General features: G+C 41.3%; 1 protein-coding gene across 4 annotated transcripts; it reads right to left on the minus strand.

Moving 5' to 3' along the window:
- Positions 1-7: 7 nt before the first annotated feature.
- Positions 8-24,911, minus strand: CTTN (cortactin). Of its 4 annotated transcripts, XM_054200447.1 has the most exons (17): positions 24,786-24,911; positions 21,488-21,571; positions 20,980-21,053; positions 19,474-19,603; positions 16,255-16,365; positions 15,497-15,551; positions 14,857-14,967; positions 13,890-14,000; positions 13,159-13,269; positions 11,796-11,906; positions 9,984-10,039; positions 8,811-8,880; positions 7,720-7,868; positions 3,624-3,713; positions 3,335-3,530; positions 2,341-2,412; positions 8-1,791 (listed from the first exon to the last, which is right to left on the minus strand). In XM_054200447.1, the coding sequence occupies exons 2-17, from the start codon at positions 21,569-21,571 to the stop codon at positions 1,655-1,657; spliced, it is 1,668 nt and encodes a 555-aa protein (XP_054056422.1). In that variant the 5' UTR covers positions 24,786-24,911; the 3' UTR covers positions 8-1,654. The 4 variants fall into 4 exon arrangements, with proteins under 4 accessions (XP_054056422.1, XP_054056424.1, XP_054056423.1 ...); XM_054200449.1 differs by lacking the exon at positions 13,890-14,000; XM_054200448.1 differs by lacking the exon at positions 11,796-11,906.
- Between the last annotated feature and the right edge of the window lie 96 nt (positions 24,912-25,007).

Below are 25,007 nucleotides of genomic sequence, written 5' to 3' on the forward strand. Positions count from 1 at the left end.
CCATGCCAATGGTTCAAAAAGTTTATTGAATATTTAATTTACAAAAAATCATATCCCTATGAGGTGTTCTATGCAAAATTGGATAAAATAAACTGCATATAAAACCCAACCCTAGTAATGCAAATACAACACAGAAATGAGACCATGGAAAGGAAAAAAAAAAATAATCATGACACACATATGACATTCATTAAGGATTGTCCCAACCGTCCAAGAATTGGTTCAACATGATGCCTTCTTCCTTCCTAGATACATTATACATTTTACCATTTTATACAGGTTTTCTATATTCCGTTGGTCCAAATTTAGAGTTTATATAAATTCTTTGCAATCTTTCTTAGCTACTACACCAGTTCTGCCATTCCCGTTTTGATCAGAAGGTGGAAACAGACAATACATACATTGAACATGTGCACTAGTAGATGCAACTTGCTATCTTTGGTAGGGACCCTAAATCTGCAGTGAAGTCAGCTTTCTAGAACGACAAGAATTTCAGGTTTAGTTTTGGCAAAGAAGAGGTTTAATGTTTGCTTAGTAGAACGTTACTGGCAGTTTCTGTTGAATGTACAAAAAGTACAGTTGTCTCTTGTACTGTTTAAAAATCGAGATCATTTATACGGGTTTTAAATCTAATTACTTGTATTCACATTCCTTGACTCAAATATGGTTACATAAAACGTCATTACTGCACAGCAGGGCAATTCCTTGCATGAACAAAGGATGTATTGCACACAGAACACAACCGCAATCCCATCCTGCCTTTTTTCTCCCGTTTAAAGCAATGAGACTGTTCCTGCAGGTAGTCGCACAGATTTGGATGCCAGTTTCCCTTTGAACAAGCAAGAATCTCGCCGAGTGACTCAACACTTGTAGAAGTAACTTTTCCAAGTTTTCCTGGGAAAGAGGAGGGTGAAACAAAACCAAAAAGTAAAAAAAATTGGGACAATCAGTGCGAGAGTGTTTGCAGCCCTCCTCTGGCATAACATGAACAGGAGGAGTAGGAGCAGGAAAAAGAAGAAAAAAAAAAAAAAAAATCAATGCAAGAGCCAAGGAACTTCAAAAGAAGGAAAAAGTAACCAGACTGTTTCCTTCATAACATTAATATTCCATAAATATTGGACAGTATTTGATTAACTGCCATTAGCTGCAACTTTCAAGCATTCTCTTTGCTTTTTCACGCACTATCTGGAAAAGAAAAGAAAAAATTATGCACTTCCCCAGTCCCCTCCTCTCCTACTTAGTGGAAATGCAAATAACCTGCATAGCCATGATTTTCTTAGCTGAAAACATTTAGTGGAAGACTAACTAGGCTTAAACACTAAGTAAATCCGCTCACTTATGAGTAAAACATGCAATATTACGACAGACAGCTAATTGTCCTCAAAAAAGCTTTTTATGACAATTGCTAGTTTGGCAGAGAACAAATGTTTCCAAATGCATGAAAATCATTTTAAGAGCCTTAGTGAAGAACATAGTAGTTACAATATATTAGCGATTTCTGTGGCATAAACATTTTAAAAAGCATCAGCAAAGTATTAAATATAAAAGCAATATGTATATACCCCTCCATCCTCAGAAAAGCATCATGATTTGTAGTGTATCAAGTCAGATTTATTGACTGGGGAATTAAGGCATAACCAGTAGACAATAGTCTTTATTGTCTCAGCTCCACATAATTTGCGGGGAACAGCCCGTATCGGCCTTTGCAGACACCCCTCCACCAGCCGTCATCGATCATTTCTATGTTTGTGATGATGTCATCTGGGTCAAAGGAAATCTCGTCATCACCCGCTGGAAAGAGAGGTGAAGAGGCTCAGTGCTGACACAGGAGTCCACACTACAATCCCGCCTACCAACCCGCCATCGCTGAAAAGAACACCCAACCCAACTGGGCACTGGGCAATTGCAATCCACAGAGATGGACGCTTCCTCCTCCGAGCGATGAGGTAGTTGGTTCTTACCTACTGCATTTTGGGTGCGTTTCTAACTTAGAGCAACAGTTGCTACCTAACACACTGAGAACCGCTTCACTTTCTTGATCGCTCCTCAGAATGAACCAGTCAAGATTTTACACAACTATGTATGCCAAGGGTTTAACGAGAGTGTTACCGCTTGGTTAAAAAAGATTTTGAAAACTTACACCGTTTCCAGAAACAGCAGCTAGGCATTTTCAAAAGCATCTCAATGCTATTAATATATCACTAAATTCCTAGTTCTTCATATCTTCATTTCAGATATTACTACAAGAGTCTATACGACGAAAGGCAAAGGAAAAATCCCGATTTAGCTGTGCAGAACGGAGTTTTCAAAGACAAGGTTAAGAACAAGAGCTTTGCTTACCAGCTTGATAATCATAAAGGGCTATGGCTGTAATTCCAAGTTCATTTTCATATTCATCGTAAGCATTTTCTTCTAAAGAGAGAGAGAAGGAAAATAAAAAGCACGAAGCACACTACCTATCACCCCGAGTTCTCTTCTGTGGTGCTCCTCCTGTAATTCTACTGCTAACCCACAGAGGAAGCAGGGAACAAAGTATGCAAGTTTTCAGCAGTGCTGACGTACCTTCTGAAATGGATTTTCTCCCTAAATCACACACAATTAAAGCCTAAAAGGAAGCGTTCACAAGTAGGCATTTAATACAGCACAAAATAAAACACTTTTGTAAAATGTGACAGAACAGCTGAGACCAAGATCAGTGTGTAAGGGACTACTTAATACTTCGTTAGGGTTGCATGTTGTGGGGGGAGAGGAAGGGGCCTGTTTAAAACTTGCCGGTTTTCATACCAGAGCAAGGAGGTTCATTCTTTGCCCTTCATTTAGTAACCAGAAGAGATGACAAAAATAGGAATTCAAAAGAGCTGTATTCTTTCAGTTTCATTAGTTTCAGACACCCTCACTCCACTGCCTCGCAGGCACGGAACACATCACAATCGATTTTGAAGTCCAAGAACTGCTGACAGAATTTTTGGCTTGGTAGCCCAGCACCAGCACTGGCTCAACACACATTTAATCTCCATCTCTGCGCTTTCTTCTCAAGTTGAGCTGCATCACACAGCACGGAAATGGTTACCCCTACATTTCTTTTTGAACTGACATTCTACAGAGCGCTGTAATTATTCCAACATCATCTCACAAAAGTTAAGTAATTTCAACCTTGCTCTAGCCACATCTTAATTTCCTAATCAAAGTTTGTTGGTGGAGAATGTGAAAAGTCTCATCAGACTAAGACTTTAGAAAACCAGGACAGTGCTATCAGCAGAACTATTCATTAAGTTGTTGCCCAAGGAAATAATCTTTATCTTAAAGGGCTTCATATCAGAAACAAACACTCTACCTGCTTGGTAATGGTCTCCTGCCCCTGCCACTTCATAGACAGTCTCTGGTTCATATTCTGCCTCTCGCTGACTCACTGCTTCTTGGTAGTCCGACTCTGCAGCTTTGTAGCCGGACTCTGGCTCACGAGCAGCTGAATACGTTGTGCTGGAATTCTTGTAGGCAGACGCAGACTCTGCTTCATAGGAAACTGCATCCTGTGGAAACACAGGTGAGGTTCAACAGGGTTTTGTAAAAATGTTCCTACGCTGAGGATCAAAAACCAGATACTGAAAGCGATTCTAACAAACCTCATAGACTGGGCTTGAGGGTGCCTTCTGCTCAGTTGGCTGCGTGGTAGGAGATGATGGTGGAGTTTGTTTCTTGGCTTTAGCTTGTTCCTTAATTGAAGAGAAAGAAAAACTTCAGCGCAGTTTAATCACTGATGTCATGACACTGAACAAGAAAAAACCCTCCAACAAGAAAGATAAGCCAGCAACTTCTGAAATAACTGATGCAAATAGGGAGCAGAAGCAGGCTGGACCATTAGACCTGCCTGAAAGTTTAGATTGTCTGTACACTAAAGCCTCAGAAATATAGCAAAGCAGAAGAGAAAAAAAGTGAAGAAACAAAAACCACACAATACGTATGCATAAATGTTTAAAAAGAGAGTACCCAATGTTCTTTGGCACGTTTCCATAGGAGCTGCAGGGTTTCTGTGTTCAATAGATTCATTCTGTTCATTAGCTTGCTGGGCCTCATGTCCCGTTTTAGCATAAGTTTAGAGAACCTGAAGCCCGCATGTTCTAATTATACAACTGATACATTATATTTGATGAGAAATGATCATGCAGGCTCTTGCAGGTCTGCAAAACACCTGCCAAGGCAAAAGACTGAATAGCTCAGGCAAAACTAAGTCCTATATACTGACAATGAGAGATTCCAATGTTCAGAAGAGTCATATGTGGTAGAAATAAAAGCAGTATTGCTATTGTGTTCTGTGACACAAAGAACGTGGATCTGAATCAAGTGTTCTGGCACTCAAGCACTTCACGCTGTGCCATCCCACCTGTGAATCAGAGGGCAAATCCACAACCGTCATTAGAAAGCCATTCATTAAAAAGACAGGACACAGTAGTGCAAGAAATGCTACATTGCTTGCACAACCTAAAAAAAAACCAACCAAAAAACCAACACCCCACCCAACAGGCTCTAAGCTAGCTATTAGATTTTGCCTCTCTTTACCATAGGTAAACAGAAAACTGTGGATCTAAGACCGCACTTTATTCTTTATTGTAAAAAAGAAGGGAGAATATATGTTATGGGAGACACTGCACTCCAGTTGTTTAAGTCCATCAAGCTTTAAGTCCTCAAAGGATCCTCAAGAGAAACTGTAGTCCAGAGATGAAGTGATAGGACTTCGCCACAAAAAAATTTCTTCCTTTCCTTTGTTTGTCACGGCTCAAAAAAAAAAAAAGTACATCTAACAGAGAAAACAAAGTGTGTCTTGAGAACAGAGCCAGCTTTGAAGACAATTCAAAGCTTGGTGCTGTGCTTTCTGGAAAAAGTCAGTCCTGATGTGAACAGCCTCCCTCACTTTTAACTCCTGTGCTACAGATAAAAAAACACTAGCAAAGTGTTATTAGATGTCAAATCTAAGTTTGGGGACAAATTTACAGACAACATTTTAGAATAGCCACAACAGAACTGCCATAAAACATTTAATTGCACAGTCCCCCCCTCAGGCTGGGTCTCTTCTACACCAAAACGCTCCACGTGAAAGAGCATCCTGCCTTGTTCTCTAAGGCAGCAGAGGCTAGCTAAATCATGAGGCACCCGTTGATTCAAAGCAGCAGTTAAAGAGCTCCCTGAACACCATTTGACTATGTGACATATGTGAAAAGCAAAACAGAAAAAGGATTACCAGTAAACAGGGTTCTTGAAGGAATGCAGTCCATATGTACAGTCCCATTGTGGGAGTACGTATGCCCACGTACTTACTTAAAGTGAGAGAACTTTCTGTCTGTGCAAGGAAGTTCACTTAAAGAAATAAAGTTCACTTAAAGAAATAAAGTTCACTTAAATCAAAGTCCGTTCCCACCCTTTACAGTATCTGTGGATGGTGTGGCTTTCATCCGTTGCCTTTTCACGCTCAGCTGGTGTGCAAGGGGCAGCGCAGACAGCGCCATTTCAGTTTCCCCTTAACCTCATCCTTCCTCCCTCAGTGTCTGCAGAATCACACAATTAACCATGGAGATGTTAAGTCTGGAAGAACATTAATCATCTGGTTACGGTGAAATTTAAATACCAGCTTTGGAAAAAAACTTCAGCTGTGTCCAGGCAACAGAATCTTTGATGAAGCACAAGAAAAATCAAGCATAACGGCTTGAATTTAACCCACACTTACGGCAAAAATAACAGTAAAGAAAGAAAGTAATTTTTGAGAGAGAAAGGGTGGTGGGGGGGAAAGACATAACAGTTCAATGACTCATGAGAACCTGTGTTACTACATTTAAAGCCTTCTGGGGAACTGCTTCCTCAGCAGGAAGAAACCTCAATGAAAAGCTGAAAGGGTAACAAAAGCCTAAATTCACCACCCTCCATCCACAGATCTTACTTATGAGCATACGTTTTTCATGCCTGTAAAATAAATTATTTACACCAAGTCGAAATTTGTGATGAATTAGACCACATTGATGGAACGGGATGAACATCTCACCCTGACATCCTGTAGCAGCATCCCACTAAGCGGAAGTATCTACCACATCTGAGAAACCAGCCATTGGGTCTGCCCCATTTGTCATTAGGCAAATGACCAAACAGATCTGAGAAACCATCTGACAGTCTTTCCTGGATTCCAGATGTCTCACAGAGGATGCTGAGGCAAGTTCATATGCAAGAGGATTTATTAGCGGGGTCTGCAGCTGCCAGCATACATTGGTTCTAACAATGAAAGACACTTTTGGCAGAAAATAAAAACAAAGAAGCAGAAAGAGAGATGGAAGAAAGAAGGAAACAGGAAAACTCCCACATAGCCAGCTAGCAAGAGCAGTGATGAGGGTCCCAGACAAGAATTCTCCTCTGGGGGGGATCTCTTCAGCGTAGCAAGTGGCAAAGATGAAGATGATGAGGATCATCATTTTTCCTGGAGTACTATGTACTCTTCATCAGGACCTGCTCAATCTCCCTGCTGGTTATTCCTGCTTGGGACACTATTGGCACTAGCTGGAGCATGCAATTTCAGCATCAGTGGTGCATACTGGTTGGCTGTTAAGTCTCAGTGCACACGTATGGCTAAGTAGCATTTATTCAGAATTTAAAAGACTCCTATCTTTTTGTGTCCTATGTTCAGTCTTCTCTAGTATAAACTAGTATCTGTAAAACAAGAAGTGAAGGAGAAGGGGAACAGAGGGCCTATTCTTATGCCAGCATCAATTGATTCCCACTCCCTGCCATAATACCAGCGTGAGGCCATGAAATCAGAGTAACAGCATGGGGCCACAAGGGAAACTGCCACAGAGGCTCTGGACAAACACTGCTACGGCAGGAAAGGTTACACTGCTGCAGACAGCAGGCCCTCAGGATTGCTGATGACAAGGCACCTCAGGCACTGTGTAATAAAGCAAACGAACGGGACACGAAGGACAAGCTGCTATTAACGCACTCGTCTGTCCATATCAGCAGCAGAGTTTCACCAAATATGCAAATTCTATAAAGCAGATAAGATGGAGTTTCTGACTAAACATTTCCTGGAATTATTTTGCTTATGAATAACACAGAAATCACAAAGCTTTTGGCCATGCCAATACTAAACTAATTTTCTTAATTCTCAAACTAAGATTCAATTAACATTTGGAAGATTATTTCCCTCATGGGTGTGTGCTACACCAATGGGTGGTAACACCTCCATCCTCTACAATATTGATTCCAAAAAACCTGCATCACCAACTAGCACCCTGGTATTAAACTTCTTGAATAAGCATTCATACAGGGCCTTTTGGGGACAACATGTCCCCTTATGAGCTGCTCCATGCCCAAGGAAATCTGGTATCACCAAAAGGCAGAAGTACAGTAGGAAAAGGTCAGACTGCAAAGATTAGTGGTCAAAACTAGCATACATATTCTGGGATAGGCTGAATAAAAAAAATGATATAGTATTAAGTTTTACCCTATCACCCTATCTGATGTCTGATATACCTGTGGTGCCTGCTCACAGGTGTCTGGATTCACAAACAGGTAAAGCACAGGTACAAACACAGGCACAAACACAGGCAAATGCACAAAGAGCTTTAAAGCCTAGCTGGAAAGAAGGAAAAGTATCTTTTCTTAAAAGATTATCTTTTCTCCCAACATTGCATTGAAACAAGACTAGACGCCCTGCTCAAATGGAATCTGAATCTTACTGACCTCCAGTTTCCTTCGAGCCTCCTCCTGTTCTTGTTTCTCCCTGGCCATTCTTTGTGCTCTCTCAGCTTCTGCCTTCCTTCGGTCTTCCTGCTCTTTTTCCTTGGCTAGGTTTTCAAAGTTAGCTCGGATGCTGCTTGTTTTATTAGCAACTGTAACATTTTAAAAAAATTCAAGTCAAATGTTGTTGTTTGACGTTCTCTACAAAGGTAGTATGGCATGAGTTCTTGGTACAAATTTCTGCTAGGATTGAACATGCTTCAGCTCTTCTGGTCTCTGAGCTCAGCTGAAGGAAGTCCTTCTATCCCTCTTCTCCCTCTCCCCTTTCAAGTCCAAACCTCTTGTGCACCACTTTTCTCTTATATAAAAACCTCCGCAACACTTCTCCCTCCTCTCCTTCATGGTACAGTCTCCACCACTCTGCTCCCCTACTCATTCTATTCTCCATTCTGATGCTTTTTATTCTCCCTTTCTCAACTCTGATGACCCTCAAGGAAAAAAGACAAAACAAAAAACCACAAACCAAAAGAACCTCTAAAGGGAGGAGGAAGCAAGCAGTTGAGGTTGCTAGAGACCTGCAAATACAGCAGTTCCCTCTAGATGATGCTTACTCAGCACTACTACATCAACAGTAATATCATAGAATCATAGAATGGTTTGGGTTGGAAAGGACCTTAAAGATCATCTAGTTCCAATCCCCGTGCCCTGAGCACGGACACCTCCCACTAGACCAGGCTGCTCAAAGCCTCATCCAGCCCGGCCTTGAACACCTCCAGGGATGGGGCATCCACAACTTCCCCAGGCAACCTGTTCCAGTGCCTCACCACCCTTACAGTAAAGAATTTCTTCCTGATATCCAATTTAAATCTACCCTCTTTCAGTTTGAAGCCACTACCCTGTGTCCCATCATTACACCCCCGTCCTTCCTGTAGGCCCCCTTTAGGTACTGGAAGGCCACTATAAGGTCTCCTCGGAGCCTTCTCCTCTCCAGGCTGAACAACCCCAACTCTCTCGGCCTGTCCTCATAGCATAGGTGCTCCTAGGCTTTTGAAAACAATCACCTCCAAAGAGAGGATATGGGGCCAATGCCTTACCAGCTTCTATTGGCTTGGTCTTCTGGTAAGTTGATGTTGGTTTCTCAATATCTTCAAAAGTTGCTGCATTCTATCAACAGAGAGAAAAAGAGTACATTTAAAAAACACAAATTCATGAAGACATTCAGACAGCTTCAATCTGTGATGTTTTATTGTGATGTTGCACCTATGGCTTTTTTTTCAGAACACCAAAACAAAATCAGGAAGAATCAAAACGTGACAAATGGAATAATTCTTTCTGTACGTCAAAATATGTAAGAATTAATCTTCAGGGACAGTTTTAAGCACATTAAAATCCTATTAATTAAAAAATGTTGTTTATGAACAAATGACTTATCAGAACTAAAAACGAGGCAACGTCCAAAACATTTATGGTGTAGCTGTCACTGTTCTAATCCATATTGTGCAGGATTTCTACCAAGGTAAAAGCATCCAGTTCCCTTAAAGAAGCAGATATTGTTAAAACAGAGCGAGTATTTTTGAGAACAGTATTCAAAAGCTAGGTTTTTTTTAAATGAATGGTCTTGAGTCCTGAAGCCACAAGTAAAAAAATCCTACAGACTTTCAAACTCCTGTACTTTCTCACTTTTAAGTGTCCTACATAAAGCTGAGAGTAAATTTATTCAGTAGATAAATCTCAGTAAGGACTTTTTCATCTTCTTTTAAATTTAGAAATGGAGAGGTAAAAAAGAGGTATCAGCTGCCCTATCCTTCACTGTTATAGAATACTAAACGAAATTCTCCTAAAGACAAGGTCCCCCATAATCAAAGTGGGCAAAGTTGGTAGACATCAGACACCTATTTTAAGCAGGCCACTGAAAGGATATCCTCAAGATATAAGGCATTAGCTAGTTGCTAGAAGACATGACTGAACTTGTGGAATTAATGGATTTTCTCATTCTTTCATATAAATTTTGCTATTCTTTTATTTCCATGCTTCAGTTTTCCCTACTTAAATATATATACACTACACATGTACACACACATATGTGTGCATTAACTGGCATCAGCTCTGTGTGTATAAACTTGATTTTTAAAGGATTAGAAAAGCAAAGAACTCTACTGTTAGGCTGGAGAAGTATCCAGAAATAAAGAGCTGAATGCTACAGATGTAACCAGATTATTTTGCATCTCTACAGACTATTTAAGTCACGGCTCTTTTAAGCAACTTACCTTATCCATCCGATCTTTCTGTACACCATACTTCCCACCAAATCCTTTCGAATAATCTAAAAGCAGGATAAAAAGGTTAGAGTAGGGAGTTTGTCATCCCTCCCGTCTTTCTGCCAAATGCAAATAGCCATTTCAAATGCAAATAGCCATTTCAGCTGCATGCAGAGATACAGTGACAGCCGCCAAAGAAAATGCAACTTGTTTTTTGATGCAGAAAGGATACATAACCGCAAGAGCCTTCAGGTACACCAGCAGATGACAGATTGTGGGCCACATGCATTCTTTGAGTAAACATTAAGCTGAGGACTGATAAGGTATCAAGCAAGGAATAAGGGATAAGCCCTTCTAATGCATCACTTCTGTAACACAGCCTTTCACAGCACCAATTCTTAGCCCTCTGCAGTAATCATAAAACCTAAGCCATTTTGCTTTGCTCAAAGGAGCGATATCCAGTCTTCGGTGACCACAGAGGTGTTTTATTCTCTTTAACTTGGTAAATTCTATGAATGGCAGGAAAATATAACAAATTTCTCATTCCAGTGGATTTAGTCGTGATACTCAACTGATGAACACTGAAGTCATTGGTAGTAACTCCTGTTCTACATATGGAAAGGGGCAATTCCACAAGACAGCACGAGCCTGCAACAACTCACCACCACAGAAATGGGGTGGCCACGCTATTCCGTACCACCCCTGAGCTCCACACTCTTGCTCTCACCTGATGCTGTCTCCAGCACTTGTTATATTCCCAAATCAATTTAAACTCACTAGTGGCATTACCAAGAAAAACAACAAAGAAACCCTAACAAGAGTAGCTTTCTGCTCTGTCTAGTGAGTTGTACTCAGAGAAATGTCTGATGAGCACCAGAGTCAGCGCAATAGAAGCAGCAAGAGTGTGTGGCTGGAAAAAAAACCTCTTTCTGGTGGCAGCGAGCTGTAGGAATGTGCCCTTAGACTCTGTAGATGGACAGGCTTTCCTATTCATCCCTGGAATACAATTACAATTACTCCTTCTCCTTTCAGCCCCAAAACCACTTGGGCCCCCTAGACAGCTATTTTAGTGTTTGTACTTCGGATCTGGCTAAGGCACATCTGACGCTCTAAAAGTTTGAATTTGTGTCACTGTAGCACGGAAAAATATTGACTATCAAAATGAACAACCTCATTTTCTTCAGCTTTGTATGTATTTTCAGCCAGAATAAATATACTACACTTACATTTTCCTGATCCAGACTTCTCACTTTAAGATAACGGAAAACCAGGAATTCATGGTTTGTACCCCAACTATTTCACAATGAATAAAGAGAGCATTATAACAGTATTTGCTCACCCAAGAACCACAAACATTCCCTACTTCTTGTTTTAAAGACTACAATCATTTTAAAATGATCTTGCCATAACCCATTGCTTATTAAAGATTACATGCATGGTTCTTATCTGAATATTTTCCCACCAATTTATCTAGGCAAAACTTCACATTTAGACTCTAATACTGGTAAGCAGGATGTCATTAACATCATACTAATAATACTTGACATACTAATGTCGTTATTATCACAGTGTATGCATAGCTATTAACTAAATGCATAATGCTGTAGAGCTGTTAACTAAACATTGGATATCTGTTTCCTGAATACAGGCTTGCTTTATGCAACATTTTAAGAATAAAATGGAAGAACACTGATAGATCATGTAGGAACAGAAGCGCAAGAAAGTGTCTGCACATTACTAGCATCAGTCTACTCAGACGACTATTTAAGACTGTGTGAGAAGTGGCTGCACTGTTAAGAAAGTAACAAGTGAAAACGGTGCCTTGTTGAGATTCATGCTTGGCTAGTTTCTCCTTGTAATCAAACCCCACAGCAGATGGGTCCTGCCTTTCTGTCTGTACACCAAATTTCCCTCCGAAACCACTCTTATAGTCTGAAAAAGCCACATGTAATAAATTAAAATGAAGGGAGAAAAATAAAGAAGTTTAGTCAGAGATACTCAAAATAATTTTTGCAGTATTTCTCAATTACCAATAATTTTGGATGGTGGGAAAAAAAAAAAAATCGCAATACATTTTTGTAAGAGCAAATTCAAAAGAAATTTCCACTTGAGATTAAGAAGAGGTCAACATCAGTTATCAGACATAAGAACACCATTCTGAAGTCACAGAAAAAAAGCACTTTTCAACATTTTTCATACATACTGCACAATGCACTTGCATTTGATCAACTTTGTGAACACAAACACACACATAGTATATTCACCAAAACAAAACGACATACAAAAGGATACGAGAGAATAAAATGAGCTTCCTTCATCAATGTGGTTAACATTTGTACACTATAGATCTGACTTTTAAAGAGGTGTTAAGATAGGGTCCACAGAGACTATCCTTCAGGTATTTCTACACAGCATTGTTTAAAGGAAGGAAGAATATTCCTGCTGCCACACAGTTTGAGGAAAAAAAGCTCTCAACTAAGAGCTACGACCATTCCCTACTGCTGCCTTAGAACAGCCATTTTAATATATGGTATAAAATAAGGGCACAAAAAGAGGGCTGCAGGTAATCGTCTTACAAGAAATCTGCTGGAGCATCCAACAGAACAGTAATCCGAGGATCACTTTACTTTCTTTAATTTTTATTTTTAAAAAATTAATTAATTTAATTTCTTTAAGTAAAGAGTAGCGACGGGCAGAGGGGTGGGGAGTAATCATTATTTTGTAACTTTTTGTCTGGGTACCAGTATTTCATGGGAATAGGTACCTCACAGGCAATGAGACAGGACTGCATTAGGTATTAAGATTTCCCTCGCATGAAAATAGGGGTATACATAACAGAAACCAGAAAAGGGAGATTATCTGTGGAAAGTACAAAGGAATTGCTAATTTGTGGTTTGCACAACTCAACTGAAAAAGGAAAAAAATAATCCAGGCTACGTGCAGACCCATGAAGGTTCTGCAGTAAGAAAGCCTGAACTTTCAGCGACCCAGATGTGTTAAACCTGCTTCGCAGACACCAGTACAACCGATACACAGCAACTGTTCAAACATGGAAAAAGGAGACTCATGTCAACTCCTGTAAGGTTGTGGCCAAAGATACCGGGGAGGAGGGTTCACACAGGGAAGAGAAAAGTCAAAATGAGGGAAGTCCAAAAGAATGGCAGAGAATTGTGAACTGATATACCTTTCTGGGATTCGTGCAGCTGCACTTTCTCCTGGTGATCCCAGCCAAGTGCACATTTGTCTTGTCTGTCTGTCTGCACTCCGAACTTGCCTCCAAACCCCTTTACATAATCTGTATGCATGAAGTTTCAGAAAACATTATTGCAGTTTATGACTGTAAACAGTATTTAATAAAAAAACAGTAACATATGACATGATAAGCTGTCCTGTCATTAATGATACTACCTTTTCACGCTCCTTCCCCCTGCTACACTACCTCAACAGAGGGAAGGATACCCATTCAGTAACTCCAGCATCACGATGCAAGGAAGCACCACAAATCCAGTGAAGATTACAGCATACAGACTCAATAATATTCTGAGATTTGAAGAATCTGATGCACTTTCCAACTAAAGCCATATAACACACGCACATATATATATATATATGCACAACATAGATATATATAAATAATGAAGGACCTCACAGTGCCTCTGAATACTATAGATCTGTGCAATTACACAGTTATTGCAATAACATCCATATGGACAGAAGGTCCCTTGGAAATCAGATTGTGAAACTCGGGGACAGTTTACAATGCCTTCCTTTTCATTTAAGGGAGACAAAAATCTGTGCATACACAAAGGACAAACACATGTTTACCACACAAAAAAATCCCAAACAAAGTATTTTTTCCCAGGTTTAAAAGGCTGATTGATTTGAACTTGTATTTTTAAATAAGATAATAAAAACCTTTCTGCGATTCATGTTTTTCCGTTTTGCCTTGATATTCAAAGCCAACAGCACTTTTGTCCACTTTGTCCTTGTCAACACCATATTTACCACCAAAGCCCTTGGAATAATCTAGAGATAAGAGTGAAAAGAAGTGTTCAATAACAAAATACTACCTTGAAAAATTGTGATAGTCAGACCTGCTATCACTACATTACATATTAAAAGAAGCACTGACATCCCCAGTTAATTTTGATTCCAGGCACTGAAATCATAAATTCTTCAGAATACATTCTCTCAGGATGGAAAATAAAATAACATCATATATAGTTCAACTGCTGGGCAGTATCAGCAATTCTGCCACTTGACTCCTTGATAAAATTGTAAAGACATTTACAGCAAAGTGAACTTCAAAAACCATGTCAGCAACAGCCTGGATGCTTTTAAACAAACACCCCCTTCTTCTCTTTAGCATTTCTAGAGTGCAAACATTTCTTTGAGATAAACACAAAACAGATGGCAAAAATGTCAAAATTTTCCAATGAGATGGTTGATTTTTGATCAGATATGCCTGGAAACCCGATTAGCAACACAATATTAACTCTAAGCACTACCAACTTTGATAAATGTTTTAATCTATAAACAGATGATTCTTCCAGAAACGCTCCTCTGTTGCGGTTAAGCTGCTTACAGTCTCAGTACTTTAATGTACAGCTTTTCAAAAGAAGTTGCAAAAAACCTGCAGAGAAACCCACGTACCCTTCTTCCAAAGTAATGGCAGTTGGATCATCACTTAAAGCCAGTCAGACCTATGTTTTAGGTTTCTTTTTCAGGAGTTCAAGCTTTCAGCAACATAACTTTTATTCAGTGCTAACTTTCAGCAGGTTAGGAGTGCAACAGATGTAAAAAATTAGTATTTTATGTCACTGCCCATCATGAATGCCTACCACATCACAGTACGAGCCCACCAACACGTGTGTCTACTCACCCTTCTGCGACTCGTGTTTCTCAGTTTTACCCTGGTAATCAAACCCCACGGCACTCTTGTCCACTCTGTCAGCCTGTACTCCGTATTTTCCACCAAAACCACTTGAGTAGTCTGCATTGAGAGTGAAGCACAATAAAAATTAAATTAAGAAGCTTTTAATAGAACAGCCTCTTATCCTAGCAATTGAGCGGAAAAAAAAAAGTTATTTCAGAACTGAAATATTACTCATTAGCACACAAAATCGAGTTTAATTTTAAACACAGAAAACAAGATAGGCAACAGTCCTATAGTTTATGACGCTTCCTCTTAAATCTACTCCCCATTTCCAACAGGGTGCAATACAGCAAAGAACAACTCCCAGTCTTTCTAAAATGTCCTTGAACCTCACTTCTAAAAGAAAAGTAAGACTCATGATGACAGGCTATTTCCTTGTCTTAAAACCCCATCACCTCATGAAATTGCTTTGAAATTCATTTTTTCACCTTCTCTTCCACCCAAACCCCTCAACATTTGATTCACTGAGCACACCACAGTGAGGCTTCACTAAACAAGGTCTTTTACAAACAGTAGAAGAACAGAGTACTATTCTATTATTTATAAAAATTGAGTGTCTACAGAAGTGACCACCTCACCGCTTTACCTTTTTGGGAGGCGTGCTTCTCAGTTTTCCCCTGATATTCAAACCCAACAGCTGACTGGAAGAGAAATAAAAATGCATGTATAACAAAGAGTTACATATTAGTAGAAAAACCGCATGCACTTCAGTGGACAAACAGCACGCAAAGCTTCTGTGTCTTTCCATGCCGCTCTGACCTTCTTGATCAGGAACATAAATAGCTATTTAACTTATAGCCCATATTCATTTACATGACAATTTAGTACATGTACTCGTGGCAAGGATTTTGTCACCCCTTGCCAAAGCAAATTGTTCTAGCAACATACTGTAGTCTGGCCAGGTTCAGCAATTCAGTACAACAGGAATTCAGCATTTCCATGCAGAGATTGTTAAACAGTCTTGGAACGGGATGCCAATTATCCTGCCCAGTAGCTCATGTTGCGACACAGGACAAAACATCCCCAAAGTCCTCCTCCTTCTGTAGTATTCACACTGATTTTATCCTCATCAAAGAACCCAGCCTGGCTAAAAGGCATATTTTAACTTTTCTTTTCAGTTTTCTTTTCAACTCATTTCAATTTGCCATAAGGGCTTTTTTATGTTTTGCTTTAAACAGAAATTCATCTCCCTAACAGTCAGCGTTAGCTTACTGCTAAACTTTGAATCCAGCAGGAAGAGCAGACCACGCCAGCATTTTAAGGTATTGGAATTTTTCAGCTGTACATACAAAATGAGAAATTCAATTACTGCGAGCAGCTGCAGTACGAGTTGAAACTGCTTACCTGGTCAACTCTATCAGTTTGTACTCCAAACTTGCCACCAAACCCTTTCACCGAATCCACTTGGGAGCAATGCTTGGAAAGCTTGGATTGATATTCATGTCCAACGGCTGACTAAAAGAAATTGGGAAGTTCAGAAATGGCCAGCAGTTCTATACAGTTCTGTATGTAAGAGAAAACACTGCAACCAAGTAACCTGAGGATAAGCTTCATTGCCTACATGCATCATTGCCACTCTTCCTGTTGAAAATAACTTCCCTGGAAATTGCTACTCACTTGAGTAGTCTTTACAAAGACTGTCACGCTGTGACCAATACAGCCTAGGCAAGGGAAGTGCCAAGAAAGATTCTGACAGCAACAACTGTATTTTAGGAAGACTGTTTTACACTCTGGATTTTTACTTCAAAATCACAGGAATGAGAACAAGAAAGATACAGACAGAATCTTGATGGTGTTCATGCAGAATTTAAAAAAAGAGTTAGTTCTAGATAAAGTTCACAGCCTTGTATTTAGGCACATGGCTACATTTCTCTTTTAGCTAACAGTAGATTGCAACCAAACGCAACTACAGCTAGGTTTTCTATTGACATTCTTTTAGGGAGGCACCCTGATCTTCTGCATGAATCAAAATTAGGCATCTTCTCTCTATAGTTTCTCCTCACTTGCAAAACAGCATCGCAAAATGAAGCGGTGCATCCACATCAAGACAGAGCTCTCCGTGCTAAAGGCATCCCAGCCCCGCAGTCTCCCATTTGAGCCTGTCCCTGGAACTGAAAACAGCAAGCCGAAGTGCAGTTACATCGCACTGTGACTGGCTTCAGGTAAGATACAAGGATATGTAATTACACACCTGAAAGTATATGCAGCGTTTGCTGGTGTTACATTAACCTAGTACTAGGATACCCTTCTAGATCCTGGATTTGATGCTAGAGCCTAGCACCTTGAGGGGTGCTAAGTATTATAGCCAAAAAACGGTTTTTTCTTGCCCAGTGTCAAAACTGAGCTTGAAAGGCTGCACCCTGTGACAAGCACCTCTCCTGACCCAACACCACCACCTGCAGCACCACAGGTCCCAGCACCGTGCACGGGGCCATCAGCATCTGTGGCTGCAGCAGAGCCGCCTCCACGCAGCTGCCCCGAGCTCTGACCTTTGGGGAATGAGAACCTGCTTATCTCGTACCAGTAACAAAGAGCTGGACCAAGGGTAATTAATTTGAGGACACAAACTGTAAGTAACTTGGGCTTTTACAGTATTTGCCTTTTTTTACATAGGTGCTGGGGAGAAACATTCCCAGCACTTAGGAACTACCAGGTAACAGAACAAGGATGTCAATAATAAGACACCACCGTAACTTCTAAGCAATATAAAAGCTCCTTTCTTTTCCTGACTTACTTGTTCTTTTTGCAGGTGTTCTGTAGTAGAGTAACTGTTAAATGTGACAGAAAAGGCTCCCACCTCCCTTCCTTCTTCCCATTAGATGGGGAAGACACGAAGCTCTGAAAACCCTAGGTTTTATGTGGTTTTACATGATCTCTCTTTTGTTATGCCAACTGAGGTAGGTAAAGGTTTAAGCATGTTGTTTTCTTTATTTGGTATCAGCACTTTCTGCATTTCATCAAATACCAAGCATTACAACACATCCCTTGTCAGAAAAGACTTAGAAAATAGATTTTTCTCGGAAATCTGTACTTCAGAGTAAATTGCCCTCATAATTCCTCAGCACAATACTCTGCTACATTTTAAATCAGTTATGGAGGTCTAGCACATAGAATGATGTAACTGTTCATTTTAAGTCAACATCAAGGTTTTGTCCTAAATGCAGGAAAAATGTGTACCATCGACGATACTGCAGTAACACTCATTTACTTAAGGTGAGTCAAGCCTTAATACTAGCACATCTGCACAGAGCCACAGATACCTGCAAAGGAGAGAACCCAATGATAAGGTTTTAGAACTATAGTTATAAGGAAGAAAGTTTTATTAAAAAAATAAATTCTGAACATCTCCTGCCACCAGTACCACTCAGATGGGTGTGACCATTATGTTTTTCCTGATGATTAATTCTGGCCTACAGGAAACAGTACTCACTTTTCTTTCTTTCTTTTTTCCCCCATGGACACAGGTGAGGGGTAAACTGCTGACATTAGAGAGCTGTGCGGTTGCAGAACAGGCCTAATGGTCAGATCTGCTCAGCAATTCCTTGCCCACATTCAAAGGTTAGATTAGCCTATTTCAAAGGTCCATTAAGAATTATACAGCAATTTACTCTGGAATATCAGAATTCAGAAAAAATTTAAGGATGTCAAATTACTAGAAACCCAGAAAGTAAATACAGTAAGAAAATAAAATCATTCTCACTCAGGAAACAGTTTGGCTCTTATTTTAACAGAGTACATGAAATAAAGTAGCCAGAAGTTGATATACCTGTCTAATTATCGCGTCTTAAGAATTATCACTACTTTTGTTAATAGAGCGTAACTTAAATAGCCATCAAGTCCTTATGTAAAACGCTACCGTCTGACTGAAGTACAATGATTTTTTTAAATACTTGGATTACTTGTCACTGTTCACAGTTTACCACTGTTTATGAAAACTGCCCTCTAATTTAAAAGAAGCAGCACTTCTTTGTTCTTTGGCAACCTCTATAAGCACAGAAGAGCTGGCGCAGCATCGAAATAAAAAAAACTACTGGATTTATTCATGCATGAAGTACTTCCTTAATTTAGAAATATACTTTTAGAAACCTGAATGTTGACTCCAGGGGAATCCACCCAGGACATAAGTGAGTAGACAAAAAGAGAGAATTTAGAATTCAGAGCAAGCATCAAACAAAAATATGTGGGGCCACTGCACAGCCCAGAACTTCTCATCATTCACAGATTCCTAATTTGCCACCTGAAATACTTGTTCCTGATGCTTCAGGTACTTTAGTTCAGTTCTTTCTGTAGGAGTACCTTGATTTAATTGGGGAATGGAGCATGATAGTCTGACAGATTTGGGTAATAGTGGTTACAAGTGTTCTTGTTAGAACACTGTAAGTGTTGTGCTTCTGCCCTCAAAATGAGCTTATGCCATGATCTGAGTTTCTATGTCTCCAAACCTAGCAAAGTTGTTCCAACTTTGCAGCTTCTACAAGCTTAACTTACATATATAGTTGCACTGGCCACAGGCAAGGCAAGGCAAGGCTTATGATATCATCCCAGGGAAGCATTCGTACTTACTTTATCCATGCGATCTTGTTCAACGCCAAATTTCCCTCCATAGCCATGGGAAGCTTTTGGTCCTGTTTCAAGTTCCTTCTCTTTGAGGTTCTGGTGTTCTTGGAATACGTTCTCTCTCAGCTGATGAATACTTTAAAAGAAAGATAGTTAAGCAGCAAGTTTTACTACAAAAGTTTCAGAAGACAACTTCAAAAAGATGCAAAATAAAAAGTATGATGATAAAAATCTCATCTTAAAAGTTGGACAACTTGTATTTTTCAAGCCCTTCCTATTTTTTCAGTGCACAAAGCACTTCATCAGATTCTGAGAAACAGAATTTATTCCACCGCAAAACACTTGTCTGGAAAAAAAAAAAGAACCAAAAGGAAATTGTTGGTTTTAAGACGGATTTGGAAGGCTATTTTGCTATTTGAACAGTCAATCACCCAGAATTCATATGTGCCTGAAACATATTTTCTTATGTCCTAATTTAAGTTCTTTCCAACACTTTTTATTTAGATGGCAACTTTTCAGAATAGGGATCATCTCTTATCATACAGTCCCTATGGTAACGGGACTCTAATTCTAACTAAGCATTCTGGACACAACTGTAACGCAAACTAAGGATGCAAGGAGACATGCACCTCCTTTTCCCCAAGCGTTCCCTTGCAATATGCAGGAACTGAACCAACAGTAGTGCAGGGTACATACAAGAAGGACAAACTGAGGTGGTAATCTGTACCTTAAAACACTTCCCACTTGAGTTTAAAGCTTCCTCAGGCATAATTCAGCCAGTAGGCGTCCCCACTGCACTCCAAATAGGGCAGAATAAAACTGAGCCCTGAAGTAAGCCACAGAGTTCAGTCTCTCTCTGTTTACAACACTGACGACATTTATTCCTAGCTTTGTACCACACGGGCTGATACCCCAGAAATACACAAGCAAAACCAAAATGAAGATCACAATCACAGATTTCCTAAAACTACTTTAAAGAGAAGTCTTAGACACTTTTCATAACAAGTACAAGATTCAGAATGTGGATCATCTGTCTCACATAGCCCTTCATGATGCATTCATCTGCTTTTCTGCCACAGGGCTCAATTTGTTACTTTGCCAGAATTTTTATGAGTTTGGTAGCAGTTTGCTAAACAAAGCCTAAGAATTAAGGGACCAAATGTATCCTGAAAGTATCAAACTGGAGCTGCTCAGATCACCCAACACAAATTTCTCCCCAGCAGTATTGGCTCTTACACCAAAACAGAACAAAGAAACTTTCCAGACACAAAGAGTCAGGAAAAGTAACATTTCCAGTTACAAAGAAAGATTTAAGAGTCCCTGCACCATAATTCTCATCTTAATTTCAGATCTGAAGATGCTGACGTATTTGAAAGACCAGCAATCTGGCAAATAATCAATCTTCTACGAGACTCTTGTTTTAATTATGAAGATACAAGTAACGGAGAACATGAGTTGATTAAGTCGCCTGGGATTGTGACTATTAATAAATTCAAAAGAGAGCTGCTTTACTTGATGTGCTCTTGATGGCCGGATCCTTTCACAGTTTTAGCTCCCCAGCGCTGTTCTTTCTCACTCACATCATTCTGCGAAGGACACACACAAAGAGTTAAAAACCCAAAGACATTACTAGTTATCTGCACTTTAGAGTTCACAGCAAAAGCCTTCAGTGGTCGGTGAGATCAGAAGAGTTCAGAAAAGCAGTTAATATCACCTTCACTTCTGCTGTGAGCCCCGTGCTTTGTCCGTTGCTGAAACGCATGGAGCACACATTCAGCCCCAAGAAGGCGCTGCTTCTTGACACAAATCTCTTCTGTACAGACCTCCCTGCAGTACCCAGCCAAGACAAGGCAGTCTCATAGTTAACCACCCACAGGCACAAAACCCTCATTCTCCCTCCCTCCAGGAATACACTCCCATCAGTTTACCTTGCTGAGACATAGCCCCCGCCCTGAAGAATTACTCTTTATCGCGTTACAGAACACACTTCTGCTGAATCAACAAAATTCTAAAGCCGTACCACAAAATCAGGATCTGTCTCCCAGTCATCGGCTCCGTCATCCTGATTGACAGAAATGGTGTGGCCTACAGTAGCCTTCCACATCTGCAACACCATCAGAAGAAGTACTGTCACACTCCAGTTACGTCAACTCATGTTATATTATGTGTAAGCTGATGGAGACACAATCCAAAATTCCCAATAAAGTATGTTGTTTAACCACACGAACAGAAGCTATATTTGCAGTGAAAGTAGATTTGAACATTGGCTCTCAGGTTGTCTTCTCAAGCCAGTTTGAAAACCCCTTTTAGTTTTCCTATTGGCACTGCAAAAACATTAGGAGCAATCGCTGACGTGATTTCAAATAGCACAAGGAAGTCTTTTCTCACCCAAATTAATATGTGTCTTTTCTTCATTCACTGCACTGAAAGACTTCTCTTTAAACGGGTCTCCAAACCAAAAAAACCCAACATCCACTTCCAAAGACTATCGCTAATTCTAGATCCCATGCATATATTTAAAGTATAGGAACAGTCGCTTTTTTTCCCAGCCACTACTAATGATGAGCGTGATAATATTTATTAGGCAATATAACCTACGCATTTCCTCTGTTGTGTAAGGAGTTTCAGCATTATGAAAGAAATCCAAACAACTGCAAGAATTTGCATGCAGTGTAGACATTAGTCCACCTGCTTGGAACAACCGAGTACGTGAGTTACTGCATTTCTCAGATAACCCCTTGTGAAACACATACACAAACTCAAGTGTCTTGTCTGACTTTCAGGAGAAACGGAGGGCGAGTGCTGGAGTACCGACAGCAGGAAGCAAAACTCATAAAAAGACAAGCAATAACACCTTGAAACAACATTCAACACCTAAGTGGCTAATGATTTTGGGCATCTCATTTTCTGGAAACCTTATCCCCCATGGAGTATCAAGTTGGACGCTTTTAATTAACACTTTGGAACGTGACTAGTGAGCAGAATATCTGACCTGCCTGGTGTTAGTGGCTGTATTTTATATTCTTTATCAAAATCAAAACAAATTAATTCTAAAAAGCAAAACAAAAACAACAAAAAAAAAGCTTTCTGTTCTCCCAGCTTGTTCAGGAACACAAGTCCGAAGAAGGATGTCTTTTCTTCATCATTATTCTGCTAGAATTCAGTTCTTTAACACACCATAATTCTGTCCGCTTACCTTTATCTTTCTAATTAAGAATAGATTATAAGGATGATTATCATGGACTATTTCGTTCACACGAGCATAATCCAGTAGCCAGAATAAAAACCCCCTTTAAACGAGTAACTAATAAACCAAAGGTAAAGTGCACAGAGAAAAAAAACACTGCTGGCTCTGCAGCCGGACAGAATAAGCTGACGAGCCAGTTTTATGGAGCATTTCAGAAATTTCAGGGCTGGAAACAAGAACAAGAGCAACAAAAAAATTGATTGTCAAACCCCAAAGTAGCAAATGACAGAGCAGCCCGGAAGGAGGGTGTAAGAGCAGAGCAGATGACATCCTGACAAAGTAGGAGTACCTCTCCCTTTCTGCTTCTTCAGGTCTCCCATCTCCAAATTCCTACAGCAATTAAGGAACTAGCAATTATTACTTTACTTAATATCTAGAAAGCTCATGAGACTACATATTTATAATAAAAACTGCTGGAAAGCGGAACCGAAACAGCTCAGTGAGGAAACTCAACGTGGGGTCCAAGGTCTAACTTTGTAAGCAAACACAAACCTATGGTCACTCCTAAGAGGGACGGCTGGTACCCCCCCCTCCGTGCTCCACCACACTGTACGAGTCATTCAGAAACAGAATTCAGGTGACAAGAGCCGAAGTGACGATAAATACGCATGTGGTTACTATATATATTTTGTGCAAAACACAACTTTTTTCCCCAACTACTTAGTCTGAGCATTCACTTGATTTTTTTGTTTTGCTTTGTGCATTCAGCTGTGCTCGGGCATTTAAAAGAACAAAAGCCAGACTGAAGTCTAGATTTCTTTGCTTCCTCCTCAAACTCTCACGAACAGGAAGGAAGGAAGGATTTCACCCACACTCCCTTACAAAATCCAGAATCCACCACGTTTCTTCCTACATTATGCACATAAACGCCAACATTTTTCCACACCTCAAGCCTGCGTTCTGTAAAGTGAGTGACAAAAGGGACCAAAGCAGCCTAGTAACAAGGGGTCTCAGGCAAGACTTCTGATTCCTGGTGGGGAGCTAACAGGAATAAGCCCGGTTTCCGCAGCAGCTTGCTATTCCAGCATCTCTTCCGAAGCAGAACGTGGAGAAATATGATCTATTTATGAGTCACCGCCTCACATGGTCAAGTTTCTGAAGGAAAATGAAAACGCCACGGTTCAAATGCAAACTGAGGCTAAATATATGCTTTGAATTTACCCGGCCAGCTCCGCTCTCCGCCGCTGTTATGACTAATCAGCGATCACAGCATCCTACCGGGCACCTTTAGTGGCGCCCTCGGGAACTCCCTCTTCCCCAGGGCCTGGGACCAGCTCCTGGAAGGAACAAAGGGGGATGCCAAGGCCGTAAGCCACGACACAGCACCACAGGCGAAGGGAACCAAAGAGCAGCTCTAGGCCTTCACCAAGGCTCGATGAGGGCAGCGGGGACACATCCCAGCCTGGCTACTTGCTGGGGACCCGCTGGCCGCCCCAGCAGCTTGCCATGCCCTCGGCAGCACCATCAGGACACCCGAGGAAAAGGATTTTTGCAGGGAAACTCCTCTCTTCTGAGTCCACTGTGATAAATAACCTCAGGCCCAGCCTTCACAGGCTACGGCCACCCCATTTTCCTCTCATCGCCACCAGTCCCTTCTCCAGGCCCCCCAAGAGTCGTAGAGCAAACGCTTTTTCTTTTTTTAAGTTGCCTTTGAGCTACGGTCAGCTTAATAGAGTTTAAAAAAAATGAAAAAAAAAAGAGAGAGAGATAGTCACGTAAGCCTGGCTCGGCCTTTCCCCAGCGGAACGCCCGGCTGCCCGGCGGGGAGCGCCCTCCCGGCCCGGCCCCCTCAGGGAGCTCGGCGGGGAGAACCCCTTCACCGCCCCGCCCGGGCCTGCGGCGAGAGGCCGCTCCCCCCCGGCCCCAGCCCGGGGAACGCCCGTCCGGGCCCACCACAGCCGCCCTCCTCCTCCTCCTCCCCCGCGGGGCGCGCCCGCCGCCGCCTCGGCCCCACAAAGCCACCCGTGGCTCCGGTGGAGGGCGGGGGGGGGGGGTACGGTGAGGGTGTCACCCCACTCCGCCGGCGGGCACGGCGGGCCGGGGAAAGGCCCCGCGCCCCCTCCCCGCTTACTCTGCCGCCCGCCGCCTCCTCCTCCTCCTCCTCCTGCGGCCGCCGCTGCCCTGGCTCCCCGCCGGTGCTTCCCGGGCTGGCGGCGGCGGCGGCTGCTGCTGCAATTTCCGCTTCTCCCGAGCTCCCACTTCCTCTTCCCGCACGGCGGGGCGGCTCCAGGTGGGAAGAGGGAGGCACCGCCTCCCGCCCGGCCCGGCCCGGCCCCCCCCATCCCCGGCACGG

This window comes from Rissa tridactyla, chromosome 4 (assembly GCF_028500815.1).
Source record: "Rissa tridactyla isolate bRisTri1 chromosome 4, bRisTri1.patW.cur.20221130, whole genome shotgun sequence".
Taxonomy (NCBI): Eukaryota; Metazoa; Chordata; class Aves; order Charadriiformes; family Laridae; genus Rissa; species Rissa tridactyla.

Bases quoted from the DNA above. Each gene is read 5' to 3' on its own strand.
- CTTN (XM_054200447.1), bottom strand. From the start codon at position 21,571: ATGTGGAAGGCTACTGTAGGCCACACCATTTCTGTCAATCAGGATGAC. The intron at 14,001-14,856 runs GTGAGTAGACAC...TCTTATCTCTAG, and splicing joins GAAACACGAGTCGCAGAAGG to ATTATTCCAAGGGCTTTGGT. The intron at 13,270-13,889 runs GTTTTTATTATC...TCATGCATACAG, and splicing joins AAAACATGAATCGCAGAAAG to ATTATGTAAAGGGGTTTGGA.